At 40.8% G+C, this 12,464-nt stretch overlaps 1 protein-coding gene across 5 annotated transcripts in view; it reads left to right on the top strand.

Annotated features, from left to right (window-relative positions):
* The window catches only part of rbm20 (RNA binding motif protein 20), a 151,380-nt gene that overhangs the window by 129,242 nt on the left and 9,674 nt on the right, over positions 1 to 12,464 (top strand). For 3 of the 5 annotated variants that reach the window (XM_087304612.1, XM_087304613.1, XM_087304614.1), the window contains exons 10-13: positions 169 to 261; positions 2,229 to 2,772; positions 4,049 to 4,156; positions 11,795 to 11,916. In XM_087304612.1, coding sequence (XP_087160738.1) covers positions 169 to 261; positions 2,229 to 2,772; positions 4,049 to 4,156; positions 11,795 to 11,916 — 867 coding nt within the window. Of the gene's footprint in view, positions 1 to 168; positions 589 to 707; positions 1,014 to 2,228; positions 2,773 to 4,048; positions 4,157 to 11,794; positions 11,917 to 12,464 lie in introns of those variants that run through there. The other 2 variants (XR_015522245.1, XR_015522246.1) reach the window with 2 other exon arrangements.

Below are 12,464 nucleotides of genomic sequence, written 5' to 3'. Positions count from 1 at the left end.
GGCGACCCCGGATTAATAAAAGGACTAAGCCGACAAGAAAATGAATGAATTAATATATTATATTATATTATATTATATTATATTATATTATATTATATTATATTATATTATATTATATTATATTACTACAGACAATATTTTAATGCCACTACTTTTTATTTTTTACAGAAAGAAGAACATAAAGCCAAAGAAAGATCGGAATCTCCTCCTAACAGCAAACCTGTTGAGTCCTCAAAGTGTGACAAACTTGGTGACTCTGAGGTAAAACATTTGTTTATTCATTTATAATTTGACCAGCTTTTTTAATCCTTAAAATTGTTATTTAGTGAGGTTTTTGGGGTTTACTTAATTTAAAATTTATTTATCTGTTACAGTATTGTGTGAAAAAATGTATTTACTAATTTACAAATTAGTTGCTGCCTAAATTTTAAGTACCAAAATCATTTCAAATGACATCAAACTGATTTAAAACATCAAGTTAAATTTTGTGTAAGCAACAACAATGTTAACCTAATAAAATTGATTACAAAAAACTGGCGGCTAGCTCTCTGCTTCTCTCACATGGTCGCCCACTAAAGCTACTAGTCAGTACCTGGATGGGAGACCACATGGGAAAGGTTGCTGCCAGAAGTGGTGTTAGTTAGACCAGCAGGGTGCGCTAAACCTGCGGCAACCTCCCGCTCTCCCTCAGGAGGCCAATATGGAAGTAACTGAAACTGCAATTCATCGAAATTCCGCTAGTCCTGGCTCCATAATAGAGCAAAGTTTAATTGAGCCCACTGTTAGAATGGGCAACTTTACAGCAGAAAAAAAGTTGTTTACAGCCTGGTACAAAGAACAATTTTGGTTCATACAGCTAATATTACCCTTCATGACAACTGTGAGGGGGGTGAATTTTTTTTCAGTTTCCTTTAAATTAGGTTATATTAAGTTTGCATAATTAAGGGCGTGGCCACTTGATTGACAGCTAGGTCTCGGTGGTCACCGTCACTTCACCTTAGCTGACTCCTCGAGATTAGCCACTGATTTCGGCATATTCATCCTATTTTTGTTTTGTTTTATGTGGGTTTACACAGTCAGTTGCCTTTTGGACTTATTTCCTACAATTATTAGATGATAAGGGAGCTGTGTGCTCTTAATTGTGCTTACAAACCATTCACGTGGCCTCCGTTTCCCATGTAAGTAAAGTTATATACTTGTAAACCATCTCTATAAATGTATTTGTTTTATTTAAGATCATTTATAATGTTCTTTAGAGCTGTAAAGCACTCCCGAATCTGACAGATTGATTAGATGTAGACTGTAGAACAGTCATCTGAAGTGTTATTATACAGTGTTATGCTAGATGTCATCAATAGCCTTGCATTTACTAACACAGACTATATCTGAAGTGTTTGGAAGTATAATACTTAGTGGTTCAATGTATTACTACAGTATTTTTAAAGGTCTAAACACTTGATTGATATAGTGTACAGCCAAGCGCATGTGGTCAGAACACAACCGAGTTACAGGTGATAAAGTATTAAGCGTTTTCCCAAAGTAAAGTGTGCCTAAGCCAGGTCCAAGCAAAATGCCAGCAGGTGACTGTAGCTCCGCTCACTCTCCGCCTCTTTGCCCTTGTTTGGTATCCCGCCGTGCGTGCGATGACGCGTGAACAAAATGGCGACGGTTAGCCGCGCCTACTTGTGGCTTCTTTTGCGCTCTTCAGAAACCTATGGGTGACGTCACGGACAATACGTCCATATATTTTACAGTCTACGGTCCTAACGCCCCAGTATGTTGATAGGGACTCTATACTGCTCATGGAGCTCTGTCTTTTGGATGGTAAACTGAGGTCCTGACTCACTGTGGTTGTTAAAAATCCCAGGATGTCCTTTGATAAAGAGTAGGGGTCAAGTTTGCCCACTGGCCTCTGTCCATCATGGCTTCCTAATTATCACCATATCATAATCGGCTTCATCACTTCACCAATCAGCTAGTGCGTGTGGTCTGGCGCAATATGGCTGCCATCGCTTTATCCAGCTGGATGCTGCACACTGGTGGTGGATGGGGAGATTCCCCCCCAAAAATGTGTAAAGCACTTTGAGTGTCCATAAAAGCGATGTAAGAAATTATTATTATTATTTTATTTTATTTATTTTTTATAGTTTCCAATAACTTGAAAAGTTAATGTGCATCAACTTAAAAATGTAAATGTCTCACATATTAAGACTCTTTCTGGTGGTCAGGCGCAGGACAGTGGAGACGATGGAGAGGAGGAGGAGAGCTGGTATCCTAAGAGCATGGAGGAACTGGTGACTGTGGATGAAGTAGGAGGAGAAGACGACTCAATAGTTGAACCTGATCTACCTGATCTTCAAGAGGACCACCAGAGAGTCGAGTCTGTTCTGTCAACAGCAGAGAGCCCTAAAACCACTGCAAAATCCCCAACCGAAGCAGCAGAAGAGCCCGTGGTCGACCCCCCTGACCCTCCAGCACTGGATCTGAGCCTTGAAGAAACCTCTGGATGCCCTCAGTCCAGCCCTGGAGAACCAGCGATCATCCCAGAGCAGATGGTCTCTCAGCTCAACCGCTTCCCATCCCAAGAGTTCAGGAGCGCTTTGGAGGAGACCTGCACTGACGGCAGAACACACATCCACACACACACCCCAGACGATCCCCCAGAAAATAGAGTTGCAGGGGAGAAGATGACAGACTCCAGTAATGATGAGGGGAAGACGGCGGAGATGGACAACAAGGAAGCATCTCTCAAACTGGACAGTCAGAAGAAAGGTACACGCAACAGGCCACAGATATAATGTTTACGTTATTGTTGGAATCAGTTTCATAGTGAGCGTTTTCAAGATGATAAACAGTAAACAACTACAGCCTTTAGAATACATTGCAATAGGGCTCATGCATTTAAAGCAGCAATCAAAACCGCTTGACAACCACCTAGCAACCACCCAGAATTACTCTGGAATTGCACAGCAGCACTGTAGTGACGAGCGCCTGTTGTTAGTGTCCCGGGGGAAATCCTCCAGCCGACACCGACAACAGTTCATCAAACTGGGCTCGGCTCTGTTAGAAGCACCGCTGAATGCCTCCATCATTCAGGTTAAGTATCTGGAGGAGTTTATAAAACTCAAAGAGCTGGATGCACCTCTGAAAGGATCTAGTAGATTCAGACATGGGCTTAAATGTATCAATGCTGTTTTTCAGTCTTCATAAAGCACATAAACACTGTTAATTTCTTAATAAAATCCTTGTTTGCCGTTTAGGAACGAAGCTAGAGTCACCGGGCAGACAGTAGCCCTGCCCATCACGCAAGTCTACGTCTGTTCTGAAGTGAATTTGATGCAAGAATAAAACGGATTTGATCCGCAAATGAAGCGAGTAAACTTGAATGTTCACGCAGCTATTGATGCGCGAATACCACAATTTATCCACGCGTTCCGCGTCTGGTGTGAACACAGCATAACAACCTTCACAAAACCAACCAGAAACCATACATCAACCACCTAGCAACCACCCAAAATCACTCAGCAATTGCACATCAACCCCCAAGCAGCCATACAAAATCACTCTGCAATTGCACAGCAGCATCCTAGCAACCCTCCCAAAACCACTTGGCAATCACGCAACAATTCCTTAGCGACTATCCAAAATCATTCTGCAATTGCACAGCATCACCTTAGAAACCCTCCCAAAACCACTTGGCACTACACATCAACCCCCTAGCAACCACCCAAAATCACTCAGCAATTGCAAAGCACCAAAATCAATCTGCAGTTTCAGAGCAGCACCTTAGCACCCCACTCAAAACCACTTGGAACCACACCCTAGCAACTGCCAATAACCAGATTGCAACTACATGCCACCGCCCAAAGCTACTCAGCAACTCCACAACAACACACTACACTAGCAACCAGCAAAAACAACACAGCAATGCTCTAGCAATCCACTAGAACATCCTTAAAGTTATAAACGGCACAGGAAGAGATCTGACTAAAAAAGGGAAAATCTGATGTCTTGATATTTGTTTTTCCTCATCCATTTTCTCCTCTAGATATTCCTGACCCATTATTGGCCGCTTCACCTCAGGCATCAGACATCTCGGCTGCGTCGCCCTCTCAGGAGCAGGAGAAGGCCATCAGTGAACACAGCATACCATTAGGTACACCCACCATGACTACACACAGACTTTATTTATTTGAATTGAGAAGATTCAATAGCTGTTAATCACTATCTCGGGACTGTATGGATCACTGACAGATGACAGTTGAAAGACGGGGGTTTCATGCTCCTTTTACAATGCTACATAAACCAAGAGAGCGTCCGAAACAACTACTGTACAATGTCCTTCACCATTTTAGCTGAATTGGTCAAATGATTAAAAATTTGTCATTGTTTTCGAAAGCCACTGGCTGTGTCCGAAATCGCCTACTACTCATGTATGCACTACATTTGAATTTACTACACGACCATTAGACAAGTTCGTTCTATATAGTATGAATGCGAGTAGTATAAACAGATCCGCCATTAGTGGTTATCATGTGATCTACCTGCGTCAGTTGCATTGCTTTACCTATATCCATGAATTCTTTTACAGTGCATCATAGTGACAGCATAGTGTCCATCGGATGTGCACTTCAGAATGTCACCGGAAGTATTAGGTCATCTGCGTACATCTCGCCTACTCACCTACTATTCTATGAATTCGGACATACTACTCGGCTTGCATACTGTTTTTAGCGCATAATATAGTGTGGAAGCATCCCACATAGCAGAATTTCTCTGGCCCAGCTCTGGCCCACACAATCATGTTTTGCTTGGCCCACATACCACAATGAATTACGGTACATGACAGGACCAAGTCTGACTTCCAGACAAGGGCCAAACCTGGACCATATCTGGGCCAAGTCCTAGCCAAGTTAATAACTCATAATTGGGCCTGAACTGGGCCAGATATGTTGGTGTTTCACAATTGCAATAAAATTTATAAACCTATGAAGCAGCGTGCTTTAGGCACACTATAGGCGTGCTTTTTCTCAAGGCAACCTTATTTGTAGAATGTTTTTCTTTACCCCAAAAATAATTTCAATGTATTTTAAATGTGGGTCAACACAGGCCAAACTTACATGGCCCACATATCGATTATTAACTTCTGGGCCAAATACTACATTTTACATCTGGTCCAAATCTTGTGTGCCGCCTTATAGACGGTGCCACGTCTGCCAAACCTGGGCCATGTTTGACCCTCATGCTGTATGCTAGTGCTTGATGAATGCCTCCTGTGCCAGCTTTTTGCCAAATCTGGGACAGAATTCTTTGCTAGCTGGGATGCCATTTCGGATGCAGCCTCTGTTTTCAAATTCCACACTGTGACATGAAGACTACATTTTCAAGTATCCACTTTAGAGGGCATTTTAAAAACAATGTCTCAGGCCTCATTTACACTAATGCATTTTAGATTTGAAACAGCGTTTTAGAACAAAAATGAACCACGTCCACACTGGCGTGTCATCCAGCACTTCTGAAAAGATCTCCGTTCACACTATAAAAATAAAAAAACACTGAAAAATGGGACATCATGTGAGCTTACATGTAATGTAATGTGTATTTATATAGCGCATTTATTGTGTATGGCCATACACCCAAAGCGCTTCACAATCATGAGGGGGGTCTCTCTACACCACCACCAGTGTGCAGTATCCACTTGGATGATGCGACGGCAGCCACAGGACAACGGCGCTAGTGCGCTCACCCACACCAGCTATTGGTGTGAGGCCATGATTGTAAGAGCCGATTGAGGGACTTTGGCCAGGACACCAGGGTTACACCCCTACTCTTTATAAGAAGTGCACATCTCTCAACATTGGGATGTGAAAATAAGGGATATGCCCACCATAAAAAGGGATCCACCCCCAGCCATTTGATTACTTTCCTAACTTTTTATGCTCATTTAGGACAAAATTAGTTGTGTTTGAAAAAAAAAAACCTCCAAGATCGACATCTTTAGATGGTATTATTATTAGTTATGTGTAAATGTCTGTTTAAACACACACCCAAAACCCAGACTTTCGCTTCACTTCAAATTGGGTGTACAGAATCAGCGGAAACAGCATCTATTTATCACTATGGAGCGCGTCAGCTGACAGCCATGCACTGCTATATGACTGTTTTGAGGATTGCTTATGAAGGGGACACGGCACCTGTAATGAAAAGAAAGGGTATCTTGCTGTTTTTATATTTATTTCAAAGTGTTTTCATGTCTAAACAAAGCAAAAGCACAGAACAGACTGGAGGATCGGCTCTTTAATGTTTATCTGCCACCCTTCAGAAAAGACGGGAGAAATACGGGAAAATACCTTTACGGGATGATAGCGGGATAGAATTTTAAAATACGGGAGAATCCCGAGAAAACGTGAGGGTTGACAGGTATGGAAGTGCCATGTGTTTTTTTTTTTCAATTAGTCAGGACCTCGGTTTAATGTCTCATACAAAAGACGGCGCCCACTGACAGTGTAATGTCCCCTTCACTTTTACTGGGGCTTCAGGACTCACACAGACCAGCCCTGCTGGTCTTGCTAACACCACTTCCAACAGCAATCTAGTTTTCCCATTTGCTCTCCAATCCAGGTACTGACCAGGCTCAGCCCTGCTTAGCTTCAGTGAGTAACCGGTCTTGGGGTGCAGGGTGATATGACTGTGGCTGTGTACATGGACTCTCGACATGCGTGTTCAAGTATAAACAGGAAGTATGTGCTTTACACAACATTTAGTTGCTTGTCAACAACACTGACTTGTTGAACAATGAAGATTAGAGGACTAACGATGATGTTGAATCATTACTTAAAGTAACAAATAAATACAAGATGGCTGTGCCAATCAAAAATATTAAAACTGATTGTAGAAGACTAAGGGTTGCGTCCCAATTCGCATACTATTCATCCTAAATAGTATTCAAAAATAGAATAAGTATGTCCCAAACTGGCCTCACGGTAGCTCAGTAGTTAGATCTGTCGCCTCACAGCAAGAAGGTCACTGATTCGAGTTTCAGCTGGGCCAGTTAGCATTTCTGTGTAGAGTTTGCATGCTGTCTCTGTGTTGGCGTGGGTTTCCTCCGGATGCTCCAGTTTACCCAACAGTCCAAAGACATAGTATAAGTGTAGTATATGTATATAGTATATAGTATATGAGTATAAGTGAATTGGGTAAACTAAATTGGCCGTAGTGTACGAGTTTGCGTGTGAATGTGCAAGAGTGTATGGGTGTTTCACAGTACTGGATTGTGACTTGTAGGGCATCCGCTGTGTAAAACATATGCCGGATTAGTTGGCGGTTCATAGTGCTTTGCCGATTCCTGATGCATGAAAATGAAGGAAAAATTAAGGAAAATAATTGAATATCCCAACCAGAGTAGGTTGAAGGCCATAGGCTCCCAGATGGTCAACTATTTCTGTTAGAAATTTGAAGTGTAGAACTGTCCCTACTTTAACAGCTAATATTGCCCACAGTACATTGGATGTGAATTCGATCAGAACTACAAATTTGAATAAAAATTGTAAACAAGCTACAAACTTGGTTGGCGTATATAAGACCATCAGACAAGTAGAGAGTCATCAGTAAAGTTGTGTAAAGGACTATTATTTTCCAGTTGGCCAGATCATGTTTTATTTCATCTGCAACAACAATGTAAATTTATATAACGTTGGAAATGAACTTCTAAATGCACAATTACACAAACACCTGAAGAGATTTCTCTGCATGAAAGACTCACAAATGGCAGATTGACCTGCTGCTGCTTCTCCAATAAGATAAGTAGTTAAACATGAATCATTCAAGAAATCCGAATGCTGTTGAGATGATTGATGGAGGAACATAACTAAGCAACATGCCGGTCCATTAATGAGGAAGTAGCATGTCTTAAAGCCTAAATACTCTTCTGTTACACACTCAAAAATATGTACTTTTTCTTCAAAAACATAGTACATACTTTCAGGATGTAGTAAAATTATGCAAATTAGGACACAACACAAATTCGGGAACAAATGTTTGCCTCTATTTTCCGTTTTCTCCAAAAAGTCTCCATTTTGGTCCATTCACACTGACACAGAGCACCTGCTTCCATGCGAAAATGGCCTCTACAGCATTTGTTGTCCATTTTTATTTGTTGAAAGCTGTAGGTAAGGGCTATTCAGTTAGTTTGTCATTAGGGCCAGTACATGAAAAGCATCACAAATGAGGGGCCAGAGAGATATGACTTGCAACAGCATATAAGAGCCCATATGTTGTATTTTTGCTCCTTAAGACACCCACATTGTATTTTTCTACAGATTTTGGTTGTACGATTATAGCCTGAAGAATAATCACAATTTCACGGTTATCATGTCTAATGTAAACATAAGCTTTATAATAGGTAAGTATTTAAATGAACTGTTGTTATCGTCTGTTCATACATACATAATCACATTAATAATTTGTAATAATTCATCTAACATATCTTTTGTTAAAGCCATGCACAGCTCTCACCGTGAGATGTTTTCCACTTGCAAGCTTCCAAGCGCATTGCTCCGCTTGTGCACACATATTGGCATTTACTCTTACATTGGAAATTACAAACTTGCACATGGAAAAGACACAATACGTGAATGGTCTGCTCCTATAATTAATCAAGTGTGCATGCGTATGAGCCTTGGTGTATAAGCTCTGAACTTTATACTAGCGCACAGGTGGTATAACTTTGTTTAGTTGCAGCAGTTTTGTTCCGTGGCGTTGAGAGGCCTTTAGGCTTAAGCATCCAAATGTTTTTGGCTGCCCGTGCCACTCACTCGCTTAGGCCCCGTTTACACTAGTGCGTTTTAGTTTTAAAACGGCGTTTTAGAATGAAAACGATCCGCGTCCACACTCGCGTTTTACCCAGCGTTTCTGAACTGCTCTCCGTCCACACCAAAACGCTGAAAACGCACATCACGTGACCACACACACACTCTCAGCCAAGCGCTGATGAGAGCTCTGCTAGTCGGACTTCTCATCAAGCATCTCCCGCTGGATCTAATCTCACTATATTTATTAATCGGGATATTTCATTCATCTTGTTGTCTTTATCTAACGACATATTCCCTGACTTTGGTCACTGGAATCTATTACTTGTTCTCAGGTAACGTGTTTTGGCTGAGCGCAAAGATAAGTTAATAAGCACGTACATTCTGCATATTGACTGATCGCTTGCCTTTATTTCCTATAATGTATAAACTTATTGTATGTTATACTTTTATAATGGCCATTATTGATTATTAAAACTGATATTCACCAAAAGAGAGGGTTTCGTATTTTCACTGAAATTGAAAGGAGGCAGTTGTTATAGGCTCCGTTTTCTTATAAATATCTACACAGTGAAGATGACGCTCATGCAGCACGACGCCTCAACATTTCTGCTGTCTGTTAAGTTGTTAATATTAAAATGAAAATAGGCAGTTCCGTATATCATGTTTACATTTTATTGTTGAGAAAGTGAAACAACGTAGCCAGGGTGATGTGAATGAAGTTATAAAGTACACTGTTCCCTTTGAAGATTTACCCGTGTCCTCGGTATAGTCTGTTTTCCATATCAAACTGAAAAGAAGAGACTGCAGCCATGATCAAACTTGCGAAGTCTTAACTTACACGAAGAAGATGCAGGACTGAACTGTGTGTGTTAGGCTACTTAATATTCAGGAAAAGCCCCAATCAGAGAGGCGAATGTCTGCAGCCCCGCCTCCGTTTTCAGATGTCTCCGTTTTCCATCATCCACACTGAGACGGAGCAGCAGCGTTTCAGCATGAAAACGGCCTCTCCAGCGTTTTCGAAACGCTCCGTTTTCGGCGCTCGAGAACTCCGGCGTAGTGTGGACGGATGGCGTAACTGTAGCAAAACTTATTCGTTTTCAAACTAAAACGCATTAGTGTAACCGGGGCCTTAATGTCAGGTGATTCTGTGCAGCCTTCAACTGCAGGTCGTGCTGTATTGAACAGATGCACATCACTTCATAACAATAGCGACCGTTTTTCGACAGAACTAAATTCATTTTTGATGTCTTGGTCACACTATTTAAAGGGCCGGAACAAATTGCCAAACTTGACCCGCGAGCCACCAATTGAATAGCCTTGCTGTAGGTAGTGTGGATGAAAGGCACAACTAGCAAAAGTTCTGCATTTTGAAACAGAACTTGAATAGATAGCCAAACAGAAAGAAAAAAATTGCATTTTTAAATTAAACTGCATTACACTGTAAAAAAAAAATACTGGATTCCACACAGTTCCTCCATGTTGTTCCAACACAAATCGATTGTGAACTTGATTGTTTTACAAATTTTAAGTAGATTTAAAGGTTTTTGAAGATTTCAACCATCTTACCCCTTTTTCAAGATTTAACAGAAGTCTTTTGTGTCTCCAGAATGTGTCTGTAAAGTTTCAGCTTAAAACACCCAGTAGATTATTTATTGTCTCTCAGAATATTGGATTTTCTGCTCTGAACACATTGTAGCTGTTTTCATTGCCTGTGCCTTTAATGCTAGTTCTCCCCACCCACCATTCCAACATGCCTGTCCGAGTGTGCCTCAGTGTCTGCCTTGGCTGCGTCAGATAAACAGCACAGTGGCAGACATGAAGGAAGCAGATCTCACGTAACGTTTGTGAGAAAAACTACAGCAAGAACTTTACCAATGATTATTTGATGTATTTGTTGTGGAGCTGCAATGATAAGTCACACACAATGTCGTTACAAAGTTCACACACGCACAAGCATTTTACTTTGCACTGTTTTTGCACGGCAAATGTGACAGGATACACGTTTATATCCACTGCTGTATGGATATCCATTCTATTAAACAGACAAAAAAATAAATAAATACAGATTTAACATCCACAAACCGGGATTGAAGCGTCTTCTTTTATAACTGTACTGACATGTGGCTGTGGGGATAAAGTAAAGATTATAAACATGCATTGTTTTAAAAATGTTGCGAATTTGTAAAACTCATTCTTGATCACATTTAATGACGATTGATGATCACAGAGAGCTGAACAGATCTTTTAATCTCAGTTGCTCTGTGCACTGTCATCCATATGATTATAAGTGTTATTACGAAGACATGTTATTATGCAGCTGTCAATCAATTAGGTGGGTGAGGAAACCGCACTCCCACGTCACCTTGTAAGGGGCCTAGAAATGGGAGGGATTTGGATCCTGTTTTAACGTCAGGAAATTTAAAAACAGAGACTTATTGTGGACCCATAAAGCCAATATGACTGTGGACAAACTATATATACACACAGTTCTGTCAAAACATTTTCATAATAGGTGCCCTTTAACTATTAAGTCTCAAAAAACTCAAGAATTGTGTTGCTTCAGCTTATTTAAACCATATTAGTTTGAACAAGCACCAAAAGTATTTTTTGAGTGTAGTGTGAATAGAGTATCAGCTGAAATTTCTTCAAACGTTGAACAAAACTGTGCATTTCAGAGCACTTTGAGGATCTTGTAACAAGCGGAGGCTTCTGATCAGCTCTGCTGTGGGCTCTCAGTGGGAAACTGAAGCCTTTAAGGCCGGTTGATGTCAGTAGAGCATTTGTCATCCTGTTGAGTGAGGTGTGAATTGCACCCTCGAGGCCTGAGCTTGTGTACTCATTACCACACCGCTAACACACTTCATTTCTCCACAGAAGAGCTGCATTTACACCCCTGCACACACTTAGATGCAGAGATCAATGTGCGGAGGTGGCGGTAGGGGGTATTTTTTGACTTATGTTTGTTTATTTTGTTGTTTTGGCAGGTGTGGAGTTCATCGTGCCGAGGACGGGGTTTTATTGTAACCTTTGTGGATTGTTTTACACCAGCGAACAAACTGCCAAGACGTCGCACTGCCGGAGTACAATTCACTACAGGAACCTACAGGTCAAACACACACGCATGCAGTCTTCCTTTCTGTTTTCAGCCATTTATAAAATGGTTTTCGCTTTCTTATCCTTTTCTGGGTGGAGTAGACTGCCTTTTTACGAATTTGCAAGCAACTAATAATACATTTTAAAGGGATAGTTCACCTTAAAATTAAGTTGTTTACTTACCCTTCTTTTGTTCGAAATGTATTTGAGTTTCTTTCTTCTGTTAAACTAAGAACAGATGCAAGAAATTGGCATTTCTTAAAATATTTATAACATAGACTAACCATGTTCTGTACACTTTTTACTAGTCAGCACACTCAGATGACCACTGAAACCACTAAACATGTAATTGAAAGCCAAATAAGCATGTTTGTGTCATGCTCTGGGTGGATACCTAATGCACAATCTGAATTTTGACTGATGTCTTTTGGACTAGTATTTTTGAGTAAATATCCACCTACAGAGGTGAACGGAAGAGTGTTAATGGTGTTCTCTACAGGATTAAAATAGTGTTCCATATGGAGCGTATAACTTTAAATTATCTGCAAAAAAATACATTGT

This window comes from Danio rerio, chromosome 22, assembly GCF_052040795.2.
Source record: "Danio rerio strain M-AB ecotype USA chromosome 22, GRCz13ab, whole genome shotgun sequence".
Lineage (NCBI taxonomy): Eukaryota > Metazoa > Chordata > Actinopteri > Cypriniformes > Danionidae > Danio > Danio rerio.
The sequence above is the reverse complement of the archived record's forward strand: the minus strand, read 5'-3'. Positions and strand labels throughout refer to the sequence as shown.